The 16,380-nt window shown below is 41.9% G+C and overlaps 2 protein-coding genes across 2 annotated transcripts; both read left to right on the forward strand.

Annotated features, from left to right (window-relative positions):
• Positions 1-1,543: 1,543 nt before the first annotated feature.
• etfb (electron transfer flavoprotein subunit beta) lies at positions 1,544-8,306 on the forward strand. Its single transcript, XM_030072916.1, has 7 exons — positions 1,544-1,705; positions 3,564-3,722; positions 4,963-5,121; positions 5,316-5,378; positions 6,170-6,328; positions 6,662-6,877; positions 7,627-8,306. The coding sequence occupies exons 1-6, from the start codon at positions 1,652-1,654 to the stop codon at positions 6,830-6,832; spliced, it is 765 nt and encodes a 254-aa protein (XP_029928776.1). The 5' UTR covers positions 1,544-1,651; the 3' UTR covers positions 6,833-6,877; positions 7,627-8,306.
• Positions 8,307-10,538: 2,232 nt separating this feature from the next.
• vsig10l (V-set and immunoglobulin domain containing 10 like) lies at positions 10,539-16,225 on the forward strand. Its single transcript, XM_030071508.1, has 12 exons — positions 10,539-10,847; positions 11,095-11,424; positions 11,932-12,204; positions 12,435-12,701; positions 13,361-13,600; positions 13,711-13,989; positions 14,326-14,418; positions 14,904-15,128; positions 15,234-15,353; positions 15,447-15,487; positions 15,735-15,821; positions 15,908-16,225. Exons 1-12 carry the CDS (start codon positions 10,760-10,762, stop codon positions 15,980-15,982), a joined length of 2,118 nt encoding a protein of 705 aa, XP_029927368.1. The 5' UTR covers positions 10,539-10,759; the 3' UTR covers positions 15,983-16,225.
• The last annotated feature ends 155 nt before the right edge of the window (positions 16,226-16,380 follow it).

The following is a 16,380-nucleotide window of genomic DNA, read 5'->3' on the forward strand; positions in this document are numbered from 1 at the left end:
TATCATGACTGAAGTATTGTGATAATATCGTATCATGGGGCCTCTGGTGATTCCCACCCCTAATTATTAATTAGTAATACTACTACTAATGATGATATCCATTAATATGCTAATACTTCTTACACAGGTTGAATACTAGCTATGTATGCACCTCTGATCTTTAGCTTTGAACTCCACAGAGAAAAATAATGATGCCTTGACTTTTAGTTTTATAAGCATCTGTAGTGTTGTGCAAAATTAATGTGTTTTGTTACATCTGTCGGCTACAACTGCAGCCATATGGTGGTGAAAGACCTTCTCCCTGCTTATGGGGAATGTAGGCTCTGACATATTTTCTCTATTTTTGGCGATAGGCCTATATCTGAGACAGTAACATCATTCCTCCATCCCTCAAAAATGTCTTTACAGGCATTAACTGAGGATAAATGAAGATACTAAACAGGGTCCTGTCATGCGTTTATTACTCTGACATGTGGGTCGATCCAATCTATTACCTATCATGTGGATAAATAGAAAAAAGAGATAACATGACCCTCCATGGATCATTACCAGCTGGAGGTATTGAAGATTGCCTAAAAATTTCATGGGCTAAAGGGTCATGGTTTATAGTGTAAATTGTTGTTACCGTTTGACATATTAGACACCAAGCCAAACTGCATTGTCCCATGAACTTCACCACCACATACAGTGGGATCTTTCTACAGTGGGACAATTTTGTTTTCATGACAAAGATAACCAGAGCACTGTGACAGGACTTACCACTGATTCCCATATGATAAGCAGTTTAATCAATAAGCCATTGCAGTCGGCAGTGCACACTGTACATGTTTTAAACCCTCCTGTAACCTTCAAATTTACTAGCATTTTTTCTTAGTCAGGGTCAATTTGACCCCAATTTAAACCTCCAGCAAATTATTATAATCAAAATTGTTTCCTGTGTCAAGTACTTTATGTATCTTATTGACTACTTCGTCCCATATTTTTCCCTCAGAAAACATCATATGAACTCACTATGACAGATGTGGTTATGTTAGGTGAGGGCCCTAAAGCTAATGCCATTTTATCGTTCCTCAGCATCATCCAAACCAACCGTGTGTAAAATGCTGATATTTCTAATATGTTTTACTTAGCCAAAAACAGCCTGGGGTTAAACTGACCCCAAAGAAGAATCACCACAAAATGTGTACAGAACATTGAAAACATGCTTGTATGTAATTAACATGATTTGTAAATCATGTTAATTTAGTGTTGACCCGCTTGTCCCCACTAAAGTCATGAAATATTAACAAAAATATTTATATGTTAATCATGTGTTTATAGACACAAGTGAGGTCAAATTGACACTAAACGTCACGGGAGGGTTAATAGGGGATAGGAGCCGGTAGCAGTGTGCTGTCCTGAAGTCACTCCAAGCTCCCTCATGTCTTTATCTAAAGGCGAATATGAGCTTGTATCAGCCAATCAGAAGCGAGGACCGGAGCTTCCCATTGAACAAATTTTCTTTTGCCGGCTTCCCATTGGCTGGGACGGTAGGCGGTCCCCTCTGCATTCACCGTAACTCTGACTCTCCTTGGTGGGTGTCTGGGTGAAGGTTCACTGCGGTGACTCTGTAGCTAACACAGCTTTGCACAAAACCAGTTAGATAGCTACAATGTCCGGCCGTGTTCTCGTTGGAGTTAAGCGTGTCATTGACTACGCAGTCAAGGTAATGTCCCACTTTTAAAACGCTTCACTTCACACACGCACATTCACTGTAAGTAAAACAATGTCTTGGTGTGCACCGGTGACATAGCAAGCTAGCGTTAGCTTCCCGTCGCCAGCTGGCTGCAGCTGTATCGTTAGCTCTTACGTTAGCCACTCTGCTAACAGACATTAGCCACTCTGCTAACAGACATTAGCCACTCTGCAAACAGATAAGTTGTGATGTTTGACAGCTAACACGAGATAACATGTTACTGTTGACCTCAGCTAAAACTGCACTCTCGATATCATTGTAGAATTTGAACCGTTTAGCTTATTTCTTGCAAAAATGCCGTTCACTGGGTGCTAGCTAGTTAGCTGCCTGAAATGCTGGTTGTCTAACCAAATCAATTTGTGTAACGTAGACGTCCTTGGCTGCAGCTTGCCCTCAGTTTGTTAAGCTAGCACAGTTACTCTGTCTACACTTTTGGTTGCCTCATATCAAAAACCGCAATGTTTCAGATCACATTCTGTAGGGCTAGTGGCTGATTTGTGTGCAGAAATAGTAAGGCTTCCCCCACATATTCTGCCAGGAATTGGCTTAGCATTATTTGCCTGTGCACAGTAAAGAGTTATTTTAAAACGCCTCCTTCGTTATTGTGATCAGCGAGGCCTGTGGTTTAACCTAGTTTAACCTCCACCTTCAGTTTATTGCCTGTCCCAAGCCACTCCTATCAGCCTCTGGAGAATACTGTAACTTTGAAATGAATCACAAACTCGTAGATGTTTACAGCTGTTTCATGCTGCAACAGGAACACACCTATTTCAGCTGGCCTGAGCAGAATATGTAGGGGGTGGGCTGAACCTTTTATTGACATGTAACTCTGCTCTATGGCCTGTGCTTTTCTGATACACCACCTGACAGAGAATGAAAATGAAATGAGACAGAAAGAGTCACTTTTTTAATTTATGTTTTTGTTTTGATTTGCTATTATGTGGGGCACACTATGCAGATGGTAGGTACACCGCCTCCTGTAACATGCATCATTTGTCACATTGGATGTTGTTTTGTCTTTGTCTTTCCTAGATACATGACAAAAAGTCTCCCTGACTTTTACACTTCTCCTTTTTACTCTTTTCTTACTTTTTTCTTAATTCAGAAAATTCTTGAGCATTCTTGGTATTAGGTTCATTTTTACCATTTTGCCCTGCATATTACTGGAATAAATCTTAACCAGATCTAGGAGCAGACTTGCAATGTTATGGGGGTGGCATGACCCAGGAGATAGAGCAGTCATCTGGTAATCGGCGGGTTCCTGGTTCGATCCCAGTGTGTCAAAGTGTCCTTGAGCAAGACACTGAATCCCTAACTGCTCCTGATGGACAGCTTGGCACCTTGTGTGGTAGCCTCTGCCATCAGTGTGTGAATGTGAGGCAAAACATTGTAAATGCTATAGAAATACTGTCTGTTTACTATTTACCATGTTATACAGGTTATACAGGTATCACCCCACTCAACAGCTGGTCTCAAACCCTACCTACCATGCCTATCTACCTTGCCAGATTGAGCTTAATGCTCTCAGGAGGAAAATGTTATCCACAGCTAGCAATAGTACAGCCACACACTGAAATATTAAAACCACAAGGTACAGTGATATGTCCCACCCAGAGAGTTTAGACATATTTTGCCAGCTACAAAGCTTCTGTTGAAGTATGCATCACACAGATGTCTTGCCTTTCACCTTTGCACACTTCACTGGCTCATTGCCCATGTACAGCCTGTCATTTTGTCTGACAGTTTGTTCTGGAATCTAGGCTATCTGGGTCGCTCGTCGTCTCGCACAGCCACAGAGACTCTATCCTGCTGTCTTCTCCTTCCTCAGATTCGCGTGAAGCCGGACCACAGCGGCGTGGTGACGGATGGCGTGAAGCACTCGATGAACCCCTTCTGTGAGATCGCTGTGGAGGAGGCGGTCAAGCTGAAGGAGAAGAAGCTAATTAAGGAGGTGGTGGCTGTCAGCTGTGGGCCACAGCAAGTACAGGTGGGTGTGACAGGGGAGCAGGCTGTGCATCACTGCCTTGTTACCAGTGTCCCCGAGATGAGCACTGTGGCAGTATGGAAGCTTGACTGCTCAGGGTTATGTTTAAGTCCAATCCTGTGGGATTTTGGAGGCAAGTTTAAATTCGGAGAGGTCGGTTTTATTTATATGTTCACATTCATTGGCAGTTGCTAAGCAGAATACCTGTGTTCGGAGGCTGTGGATGCTGTGTATAAAGGAAGGCGATTTTCAAGAACAATCATGCATACAAAGATGAAAGTAGTTCTGCAGCACGTTGAAAAGCCTCAGAATTAATCGTATTTACACTGAAAAAGACTCAGCCCCAGAATTAATCGTATTTACACTGAAAACGACTCTTACATTTCTTTAATGCTTCTTCATAGCAACAAGCACATAAATTAGTACTGCTAAATAATATATTTTCATCAGTATTACAAATTTATACAGGGCTTCAACCACTAGGATTTATAGTGTGTGTTTACTGTCCGAGAATGTCCTGCATCCCCAACTGGTTTAAATCACTACCTACTAACTTTTTAAGCAGTGATGGTAATTAATAGCTGATTTGACAGCCAAATGTAAACCCATCTCTGGCAAATTCAGTATTAAATACGCATAAAGGAGAATTACTGTTTGTGGACAACACTTTGTTTTTGTTTTGTTTGTTTGTTTTTTTATGTATGACCTTTATTTTTCTGGCACCTGTGTTCAAGACTGGCAGGTCAGGGCCTTTTTCTACTTTTGCATAATTGATGATAAATTTGTCTCAGACATTACAAATTACATCCAACCAGATTTTCAATCATATTCTGGGGCCTGGGCAGTACCTCTCAGCATTAATAGAGTTGTATGGTTATTAAAAGGTCCTTTTTTTCCCACTGACTGCAGGATTTATTATTCTTCTGTCAAGCACCTCAAGGCACTCGCACCCTTTTATTGAAACTGTCAGAGGAAGAAATCAAAAGTCAGAAAGGTTCTGAAAAGTGGCCGCTTATTAAATTACCCTTGCACCCAATTAGAGAGAGGTGAGGGAAATGCGTAAAGTTAAGAAGAAATGATTAAATTACAGGAGCGGTGGTTTGATAATGAATTGATGATCATTTGTTGAAGTTAATTTTAAGTCAGTTTTCTAATGTTGAGTCACAGCGCTTCCCAGTCTGCACAAGAGATATAATGGTTGTAAAGCCAATTCCAAGTCTCTTGCCCTTATTTGTCCATTCAGGAGACCATCCGTACTGCCCTTGCCATGGGGGCTGACCGTGGCATCCACGTGGAAGTGTCTGGGAAAGACTACGACAACATGGGACCCCTGCAGGTCTCCAAGATCATGGCTGCTCTGGCCAAGAAGGAGGAGGCTCAGCTTGTTATCCTTGGCAAACAGGTCAGACACATCTCTACCTGGTAGCTACCACTCCAGTGCAATATCACCCCGAATCAATATCAGAATAACCCATAGTCTTATTCTGTCAAGATCATTTAGCATTACTTTTGTACATTGAGCGCTGTGGCTAGACATGTATTGAACTTCTGTGTCTTCTCTTTGTAATTAAAGACTCTCTGCTGTTGGTTTCACAGGCCATTGATGATGACTGCAACCAGACTGGCCAGATGACAGCAGCCCTACTGGACTGGCCTCAGGTCAGTGTTAACTTTTACTGAATCACTGAATGGCTGACTGCTAACCCATCCCAAAAATAGGAACAGTCATTGTTAACTCTAATCTATGACTTAAAATGAAACTAGTAATAAGTGACTCCTGAATTGTAGGTTTACCACAGTTTCTCTTTTTTGTGGGTCTTTAAAAGATTATTGCTTCGTTAAATGTGTGAGCTGGCAGTGCTGATATCAGGCTGTAACACTTTCCAGAGCGGGCAGGGTGCCTTATCAAGGTTAGTGGGGACCAGTTTGAGTCAGTCGGAGCGACAGTCATCCGACTCACATCAGCAATGTAGGTCAAAGGTTGTCTGAACATTTGGAGTGTAATTACACTGGCCAGCCAACAGAGGGGGCACTTGGGCTGAAAATATTTTGTAAGTTTGCATTCAAGGTTGAAGCAGTGTAACACAAGCTGGCTCATTTACATATTTACAACTGTTTCATTTACACACTTGAATAATGGTGTATTCTCTCTCGGCTATTAATAATACTATTACAATTATCCACTTCTTTCTGCTGATGTGTTTATTTCTGTATTTACACATAGCCTGGATTAAATATGCAATGATTGAATAGTTACACAATCCAACCAGTAGTTGTTGCACTTTGGCTACCTCTTGGCTTACAATAACCTTGCACTATTTCAGGCTCCTTGTTTTGTGGGAAATAATGATGAGAAACGTCAGTCCTCTATTCCAGATAGACAGTCTGAAAGAATCCCCTATTATGATTGCATATCCTGAGTCCTGAATTCAGGCTGCATCTTATTGCAGGGCACGTTTGCATCTGAGGTAACACTGGAAGGAGACAAGGTGAAAGTGGTGAGGGAGATTGACGGTGGCCTGGAGACCATTAAGATCAACACGCCAGCAGTGGTGACAGCAGACCTTCGACTAAACACCCCCAGATATGCCACCCTGCCTAATATTATGGTATGTTCCGCGAATGTTTTCAGGAATACAGGAAGCAAGAAGCCAAGACAACTTTTGCTTTTCAGATATGAAATTGGGGTTATATTCAGAAACTCTGAAGAAGAAAAAACACATCTCTGGTTGTATTGAATTTAGACAATGTTGAACTGTAGAGAGCACATTACATTAGTAATAAAAACTAGCATTAACACTTCTGAATATGTGTAGGTAGTTCCCTAAAACAAATTGCTTTGTAAACAGTGCAGCAATAGCCAATAACAGGAGATAATAATGCTCAGTCTTAATTAGGTCAAAGTGGCTTCAGGAACCGTGCTTCCATTTACCACTTTTCAGAAAGCAAAGAAGAAGAAGATTGCTAACGTGAAGCCTGCAGACCTGGGGGTGGACATGGCTTCACGGGTGGAGGTGCTGAGAGTGGACGAGCCCCCACAGAGACAGGCAGGGATGAAGGTGGAGACGGTGGAGGATTTGGTGGGCAAACTGAAGGAGGCAGGGAGGATATAGAGGCTCCGGGAGCCTGAGCAGGGGAGCGCAGAGCTTAGCAGAGAGGTGAGTATCAGCGTACACCCCAGCATCTACAAACATTAGTAGCCACCTGAGAAATTTCAGGGCAGATACAAGGATTTGCTGCCACGCCTTTTCCCAGCATGAATTTCAGCACTAATGTTGGTGTATTGAAGAGGCCTTCAATACAGCTTGATAATTTCGTACATAAAAAATGTTTGTGTCTGGGGTGGTTAATAAGCTTAGATGAATTTTTATTGTGCTAAAATTGATGGCAGCACATCTGTCCAAAACCAACAGATTTATTCTGCTTCCACTTGTACACTGATAGTCATTCACATTGAAACCAAACTAATCTTGGCATGTAGAGACATCATGTGCAGCTATGTTTTTGTTTCCCACTGCAAGCCTTGTGACTCTTCTAACAAGCAGGACTTTGTTTGGGTGTTTCTCTTGTGCTTCTCCTTTTTAATTTTCTATCATTTTAACAAATGGGGTCACTATATTACATAATTATTTGTGGAGTCAACTATAATGTTCTTGGTTAAACAGTACCTACCCATTCATTTAAATAAAATTATGCTACAAGCTTCTGTGTGTGGCAAAGTTACCTCTAGGCTGAGGAAATTAATTGTTTACTTGAACTATTAATGTTATACCCCTATATCACCATCTCTTCGTTGTAAAAACAAATAAATCACATTACCATGTGATGACAAAGGCAAAACTAATTCAGAGTTTTATTAAAACTTGTACCTCAAATGACACTTTGCCATTCTCTTCCCTGCTTGCAGGACTCTACACTGAACAACTGGACTGTGTTATGTAAGCAGACCTGGAGGAGAAGCTTATGTATCATCTAATCCCTCTGTTTGGGGCTGTGACTCCTGTGGTTATGCAGTGAAAGAATTTACCGGAGAGAAGGAGTACTGAGAAACACTTCCCTGCAGCAGCCCCGATCAGCCTCAAAGAGAGATTGTCCGGTCTTTCATGTGCATTTTAATTTACATGGGTGGTACATCTGTATTCTAGGCTACTAATCTGTCCGTGAGTGTAGACGGCTCAGAATGGCATGTCTGCACTCTTAAATGCAATACTTTAAAGCCAACACCTTTCATTTATTCATTGCTGCTGTTTGTATGTCACTGTACATTATGCCACAAGTACATCACATTTTAACAACAGTTGAAATGACTGGTGCGGTTTCACCATATACATTTTTAATCCTACATATTAAGAGGTGCAGTTTGTATAAAAGATGTGTAAATAAAGACCCAACGCAAATATCAGCAGCGTGTCTGCTGACTTGGTTGTATAAAGTTCATGTAATTATAGCTCGGTTTCAGGTCTGCCTGGACAGTGTCTCTCAGTATGAGCAAGGGAAAGTTCATACCATAAGCGCCTCAGTTCTGTGTTGATTGTACAGGACCCTACCACGACAATAAAGCAAACAGTCTTTTTCATATCAAATTCACTGATGACTCTCCTGTTCATGTGCCACTGCTTTTCTACTTACTAACTGTCCTTTAAAAAAAAAAAACAGTCCATGGGTAACACAGGACATATCAGACTGCGTCACAGCACACACTCAAAATTCCTTGGATTATGTGGCTCTGTTACCGTAACTGAGAGGATCTTGATGATTGGAACTTAATGGCTATGTTCACACAGCCAGTAGAAAGTGGCCTAGATCTGTTTTTTTTTGTTTGTTTGTTTGTTTGTTTGTTTGTTTTGTTTTGTTTTTTTGTCTTCAAATGTGACACAGATCTGATTTTTTTATGCCACTGAGCAGCAAGCAAAAAAAAAAAAAAAAATTAAATATGGAATTTTCACTTCTGATTTGGGCCATTTTCATATGTGGTCCTAAATCCCATACATATTATTTCTGCTTAAGTGATAGCTGTGTGAACACTTAGATAAGAATGTGTTTTTTCTCCCACTGAGCATGCTTACATCACTATCAGTGTCATTTTTCACTGATTGTCAGCAAAACATGGAGGATACTAGCAACAATGACACACAAACAAGAGATTGCACATTACCAGATATACAGGAAGATACTTGAGTCAAAGCCCTCTTTTGCTTTCTTACCCCCAGCCTGAGCAGCTTATGGCCTGGCACCACAACATTGCAGACAATTCAAGAAATAAATGACTGTACCACTATTTTATTAACTCTGATGACAGACTGTTGTGTCAGTGACTTTTTTTCCTTAGCATACACTGTATGCTCCTAAATGAATATGTGGGCTCAGCAGAGATCGGTTCACACTAATGTCAGATATAGGTCACATGCAAAGATGAATGTGAACAGTCAAGGCAAGATCAGATCTAAAAAAAAAAAAAAAAAATCAGAATTGGGTTATGAGGCAGAGGCAAAGTTAAAATATTGCCCCTGAGATGCAGAAACATAGTTAGAGAGAAATCCCACTGCTTAAAAGGCTGCCATTTTAAACATACCAATTTCACTCTGATAGTACATTTTGCACAGTTAACACTAATGCAATGCACTTTACACTGAAAACAGAACATGAGAAAACAATAAAACAGGTACAGGCACAAACCTTTAGGCCTATAGGCTACTAGATTACAAGATTGATGAATGACCTTTGCCTACACAACTCAACACATGAGTGACTGCACATGTTCTTGTGTAGGGCTGCACAATTAATTAAAACTGCAGTATGGATAAATGCAGCATCCAAATCACAGCAAGGTTTTTTTTGGTTTTTTTTTAACAAGGTTAAAAGTAACAACACACCATAATAAATGAAATATTTTGGAGTCACAGCACAGAAAATCATATTCATTCTCCAGACATTAATGTAAATTAATGTAAACAGTAATAATAATAGTTAAAAACAAAGAAATTACCACATCTGAGACATGATACATTACGTTCAACACCACATGTTTTGGTAGTAACACACCCTAGCACCACTTATGTAATATGCAAATGCTGTTGGCACATCCTTTATTTAAAAAAAAAAAAAAAAAAGGGTAAGCTAAGTCAGATGAATAATGTGTCATTTCAGTCTTGGCATTTGGAGAGATCTTGCTCTAGCTGTTGGAGCCAGTGGGTGTTGTAGCAGTAATGTGATGTTCTTTAAGCATCAAGGACATGTGAAGTGGCGCACCGGATGTCCTGAGGTACAAGGACAACACGGGACAGTTAGTTCCAAGTGTCCCAAGGAATGCAGCTCAACCTGTTGAGGCTTCATCATGTATCCATTAACCACCATGTCATTTTTATTTATGGCTTCAGAGTCGAGAACTAATTCTTTTGGCCGCATTTAATGTTGAATAGCCTCCTGGCAACAAGTCAAGCAGCCAAAGTCAAATATTTGTAATGGGAGACTAACTTCTGCGGGTCCTCTCCAGGGATCCAGCTCTCTGGCCTTTTCTCACATTACAGTTTGATTAGCTGTCTGCTTTGCTGAGGGCATCAGCAAAGATCCAAATCTAGAGTAGCTGAGCATGAAGACCACTGTGCTAAAGAGTTAAAATCATAAAGTATGGCAGGTGTCCTAGATATTCTTTGTTGTTACTCCTGTCTAATAAAAGGCCCAAATCAAAAAGGAGCTCTGCAGTGGATTGATATGGAATAGGAAACACAAATAAAGCAGGCACTGTTTGGTGGAATTAGATGAGAGGTGTGGTCTCACGTGCACAGTCGAGGCTTTTGACTGAGCACAGGTGAGCTGCTCTCGTGCCCTGATGACAGCTACACCGGAGCTTACCTGGACAGCTCGAGCGCGCGCGCACACGCACACACACACACATACAGGCGAGTCACAATCACTGCCGTTCAAGACTCCGAGGAGGTTTCTCAGCTTAGAGACAGAAAAAAGCAGGGTGTCCAGTTTTATAATGCTGTCCTCGAGTTTTTGAGCTCCGGGATTGTTTTTCGTGTTGTTTTTGCAGCGAAATGACGTGGCAGACGCAATCTATTGCGAAAAGGGAGAAGGAATTAAGGGCAGTTTTGCTGGCGTTTATGCTTTGCATTACTTTTCAAGGTAAGAATAACTGGTGTATTAAACGTAGCTCTGCGTTTAAATTAGAAAGCTTAATGCCCAAGTTTTGTTTGTTGCAGGGGAAAGGAAAAATCATTGAGATTATGCTTTACAAAAAAGAGGCAGCATATCCTTATAATATTGTTCCGGTTGCTTTGGGAAACATAAAAGTAATGCTACAGCAAGTTCATTTTGTCATTAGCGCATATTTTCTCCTTTAAAATCTAATTTCCTGAGTCCATGGTTTCAGGTGCAAACTGCCAGCTGCAGGTTTCACCCCCTGGTCACACTCTGGTCAATGCCAAGGCTGGCAGCAATGTTACACTGACCGTGTCCTTCAGTGGAGCTGCTGACCCCGTGATCAGATGGTTCATGGATAAGTTACCTGTGGCCACCTGGACTGTTGGAGCCACCAGTCCGCCAGACATATCTGACGACCACGAAGAGGTGCTGAGGATCGGGCCAGATGGATCCCTCACATTTGTAAATGTCCCACTTGGTTACAGCAACAACTACACCATGGAAATAACCAAGTCTGGAATGGATACAGCTAATACAACTTTCACTCTAAAAGTGTATGGTGAGTACCTGATCAGGTTCTCGATAGCAATGCTTTTAAAAGACAAAAGGTTTGGTGAAATCCTCTGGTTAAATGTTTTTCAAAGCCACTTTTCCAAAAGCTTCCTAAATTCCTGAAGTGAGGTTTGCCTGCATGAAATATTACGTAAAACTAGTATTCAAGCTAAACAGCTGGGTAAAAGAACCCCTGTCTCCTATTGTCTCTCTAAACTGCATACCACCTAATTAAAGAAGAAATGCCATAATCTCTCAGGCAGCAGGATGGCATTTCAGCCAGAGGATCTGACTTCACACCCCTGCTGAAATGTTACTGAGCAAGACAATGCATCCCTGCCAGCTCCAGTGGTCTTTAGTTACCTTGGTGGGGGCAAGCAGAATAAGAATTTATCTTTCAGGCACTAATGATGTTGCAAATTTTATTATTTTCAAAATGGAGCTTGATTAGCCAGCACAATACAACATTGGAATGGAGAGAAAGGTGACTGTTATCCATCTTTTGCTTTCACAGAATCCATCCAGAACGTCACTCTCAGCACCATGCCTGATTATGCCTCGGAGGGAGCTGACAGGTTCACCCTGAAATACTCCACGCTGCAAGGAGCGGCTGAGCAATGGATGTGGTTCTTCAATGGCATGGAGATCAAGAGCGACTCCCACTACTCAGTGGAGGAAAAGAGCCTTGTGATCAGTCGGCCAAAACGAAACGACACGGGACGATACAAGTTGTTCCTGAAGAACCCTTTCAGCACTGCAACAGCTCACAAGAATGTCACCGTGCTCTGTAAGAAGGAACAGATAACTTTATATGAAAGGGAATTTCACTATATCTGTCCTCACTGGACAATGTCTGTCCATCTAAAACATTTCTTCCTGTGGAAATTGGATCCTTAACTTTCTTACACTAACTTAATACGAAAGGGTAAAATCCATTTTGCACCAATCAATGCAGTACACTTTACCTCACATCTGGTGCGCATTTCTCTCTCCTCCATTCTTTGTGGTCTCTTTTAGATGGCCCGGATGAACCTATTCTCGAGGTCAGTCCAGCACAGCCTTTCTATGCGTCTGGGGAATCACTCAGCCTCTCCTGCCAGGCTGATGGACTCCCAACGCCCTCTGCTGCATGGACCTTTGGTGGTCAGACCCTTTCTGATTCGCACAATGGAGTCCTGAATCTGACCAATGCACAGGCCAGTCAGGGAGGCATATACAGCTGCACACTGCTCAATGAAAAGACTGGAGCACGGCGTCAGAAGAACATGACTGTTCTCATTTATGGTATGTAGACTGTATGGGTATTATGGTTTTTGGGTATACTGCATGCACATAAGAGGGTGTGGAATTTTAGCAATCTCTAGTCTAACTTATCTTTGTTTCATTCATGTCTGTTTTTGGAGAAAATTTCGAGTGTGTTCATATTACTTTTGCCATGTGGTAACCTTGTAAATACAACTGAGTGATTACCTGATTTCACTTCACTTGAAGTGTTACATGGTTGAATGTTGGTTGAAAAAATTCTGCCATACTCGTGCATGGACGCCCTATCAAAAGCCATAATAAAATTTTAAAAAATGTGTGCAGAGCTTCTGAAAATGTGACTTCTTGGAGATACAAGGTTTTCAGCTCACATCATCAATATGTTTCATCACCCGCTTTAATGTAATTAAATAATGAAGCATAATCATTAGGCCTTTTTCACCTGAATTACAGGGTAAACACAGGTGTTGAAAAGGACACAAAGCTACTAACTCCATTTGGGTGTAACAGAGCCAGGGCCCTGCTTTTGTGTATGTTGGCTCTTTGGAAAGATTCTGTTTCACTTTCTGTAAACTGAATTTAACCTTAATTAATTAATGTCATTCATAGCACCTTTGTTTTCCTTACTGTTTTGTGTCAAAATGCCAGCAGTGAGAGAGGTCTATTCTCTTGTTGTACAGAGAGGCCCTTGGGGAACCCACAGTGCTCTGTGCAGTCAGTGAACAGTGACCTGCAGTACCATTGTCAGTGGTTAGGGGGCACCCCAATGGCCCAGCTCTCCTTCCCACAGCTGAATACCACCAGCAGTGGGGCTGGGGACTTGAGCCTAACCGTGACTGCCTCAGATGACCTCAATGGGAAAACTGTTACGTGCATTGCAGCCCACCCTCTCCTGCAGAATAATTGCACTGTTACTGCACGTAAGTCTCCAGTTTCTACCTATTCATTTTTGCCATTCTCAAGGCCGTCTATTGCATAATGACAATTAGTGACTGCAGCTGTCAACAGGAAGTAAAATCATTTCCCCCAGGTGGTCCAGTGGAGTTCTTACCAAGTGTCAGAACCACAGTTGACTTGGATGGCAAAATAGTGGTCGCCATACAGTGTGTCAGCGAGGCCTCACCGAAGGCTGTGGTGTCATGGTCCAAAGGGGACGAAGTTATAAGCAATGGGACAAAATACCAGATCAGTGCTGACACCACGCAGCTGAGGATTCGAGATTTCAATGTGAGCAGCTTTCTTATCAAAAACTACACTTGCATCTGCCGCAACCCGCTGGGCAGCCAGAGGAGGGACACTCAGCTACAAGGTGTGGTATTTTCTTTGGGCATGTTTTTGTTTGCCTCCTGCCCTTGTCTGATAGAGTGTTTGTCAGCGTCACATAGTTCAGGTTACAACAAAGTCATGATGTGTGCTGTCTTAAAATACTGAGGAATCTGTTGCCCTCAGATTCTAATTTGGAGCACTTGCATTACCAGAGTGGACAGGCACAATGGGGCCTCAGACAGAGAGCTAAGTAATACCTGAGATTGCTCTTTCCCTTTAAACAAAGCACCATAGTCTCAGTGTACCCCCCCACTCTTGCCCTCTCTCTTTCTTGATCTCTCTCTCTCTGTCTCACAGCCCCCTCCACCTCTCTCTCCAGGTCCAACCATCTCAGATTCCAGTCTGTTCCCTAATCAAGATGGAACCATCATCACGCTGACCTGGGAGGTCCCGCCCACCGCTGTTGTTACAGGTAAGGTAACAGTGATTCTGTCCGTGCAGCCCTGCGAAGCCCCAGATTAATTTGTTTCAACAGGAATCTCTCTAACATCACACCGAAACCCAGCCTTCCTGTTTTTACCTTGCATCAGCAAAACTGCTGACAGCACAGTGTTGAAAACAGAAACTCTAAACATAGAAGATGAGGGTGTAAATATTGCTTAATGTGTGAAGCCACTGAGAGCGGTGTTCTGTGGGGAAAAATGTCACTGTTTTCAGGACAGACCTACTCTCACAGGCAAATGTCAGGTTTTGTTGATTTCTCTGTCCCTCTGTCTCTGTGTATATATGTATCAAATAACAAGATTTTTCCACATCACAGAAGTCCATATATTTATCAGTACAATCTTTCACATCTAAGGCCCTTACCCTTATCCTCTTACCCTTATCCTTGGATTATACTGGCTCTAATCAAGGAAAACAACACCAATAAACACAATCACATGTGCTCGTACAAAGGTTTTGACATCCAGATGAAAGGACCAGATCTCCGCAGTGTCAGTCGCAACAGCAGCCAAACTAAAAGCACCTCGAGCGGATTCCGCTCCATCCAGCGGAAACCCGGCTCTGCTCGGAGCGCAGATGTTTCCGTCCTGGATCCTGAATTAACATACAGGTTTCGGATCATCGCCAGAGCTGGTATGACTGAAGGAGACCCATCCGAGGTTCACAGAATTGGACCAGGTAGCACAAATTAATATTGCATGGAGGCACCACTTGTTGTGTAAAAGGGTTTGATAATGGTAACACGGCATAATTTCTGGATTGTGTCTGTTGTGGTGATGGTAGGTGATGGACTGAGCGGCCCGGCCATTGCTGGCATTGCAGCTGGAATTCCCTGCAGCCTTCTGTTCCTCTTCCTGCTCCTTGGCCTCATCTACACCTGTGTTTATTACTACAAGGACAAAAGTAACAATCCTAATTTTACCACCAAATATGAATCAAATTTTGTCACATGGTGACTTCTTGACACTTTGTAATATTTATGACTCTCTCTTACAGGCCCACAGGCAAGATATCCAGTGTCCAGAACAATTGAAAAGGTTAGGATCAGAATTATCTCAATCACCAGCGCAGCAAATGTTCAGGAATTTGTCTTGGTGGCTCACACAAAAGCAACTTGGTCGCAACTTATAGTAACAAACATAGTGTAGAGACTGCAAGCCCTGCAGGATATGCACAGATGTCATGCTCCAAATATGCATTCAGCTGTAGAATTTTCTTATTCTGGAAAAAAAAAAAATCTGTATATTTTTGTTGCTGTTTAAGTTTTGCTTTTTTCACCCTCAGGCAGTGGCAGCCCAATCAGATATGACGCCTCATAATTTGCTGACAGGAGGGCTGAAGTCTCCCCCTGATTACAACCGATTGCATCAGGTGCCACGGCTAATAAAAAGTGAAAGTTTGCTTGTTTTGTCGGTGATGTGCAGCAAATTAAGTAGCTTGTGTCTGTCCTCTTTCAGGCACCATCTGAGAGATCAGTGGCTCTCCCCACATTTGTCCCGCCTCCGCCTGTGAGAGTTGCCACAACTGTCTAAAGGACAAAAATGATGTTTTACATGTCGATGTCTTGCATAACATGCTTTTTTTTTTTTTTAAATATATTTTAATGTATTCTATTTTATATATTTATCTCATTGTCATTTAAACTACACTCACACACTATAACACTGGTGATGAACACTAATTGTGCAACCATCCTCTGTAACAGTCAGAAACTTTTGAATCTGTGTCATTTTATAACAATATTTATTTTCAATAAATCAAAATTTAAGTTTGTATCAATGACTTCGTTTAGCCAAACGTGCAGGCAAACCCTGTTGCTCAACCTGTTTCCTGTTTTTGTAAGCATAGTGATGACTCTATTAATGGAATTGCAGGATGTCCTGTGGTAAGCTTTTCGTGTCGTGGATGTTTCGAGCAATTCCTTGTTCTT

Source organism: Myripristis murdjan, chromosome 16, assembly GCF_902150065.1.
Source record: "Myripristis murdjan chromosome 16, fMyrMur1.1, whole genome shotgun sequence".
Classification (NCBI taxonomy): Eukaryota; Metazoa; Chordata; class Actinopteri; order Holocentriformes; family Holocentridae; genus Myripristis; species Myripristis murdjan.

What these genes read in the sequence shown, in the direction of transcription:
- vsig10l (XM_030071508.1), top strand. Translation starts at nt 10,760, where the DNA reads ATGACGTGGCAGACGCAATCTATTGCGAAAAGGGAGAAGGAATTAAGG. An exon ending in TAATTGCACTGTTACTGCAC is followed by an intron (nt 13,601 to 13,710) that starts GTAAGTCTCCAG and finishes CATTTCCCCCAG; the next exon opens with GTGGTCCAGTGGAGTTCTTA. An exon ending in ATTACAACCGATTGCATCAG is followed by an intron (nt 15,822 to 15,907) that starts GTGCCACGGCTA and finishes GTCCTCTTTCAG; the next exon opens with GCACCATCTGAGAGATCAGT.
- etfb (XM_030072916.1), top strand. Translation starts at nt 1,652, where the DNA reads ATGTCCGGCCGTGTTCTCGTTGGAGTTAAGCGTGTCATTGACTACGCA. An exon ending in GTGGGCCACAGCAAGTACAG is followed by an intron (nt 3,723 to 4,962) that starts GTGGGTGTGACA and finishes TTGTCCATTCAG; the next exon opens with GAGACCATCCGTACTGCCCT. An exon ending in CCACCCTGCCTAATATTATG is followed by an intron (nt 6,329 to 6,661) that starts GTATGTTCCGCG and finishes ACCACTTTTCAG; the next exon opens with AAAGCAAAGAAGAAGAAGAT.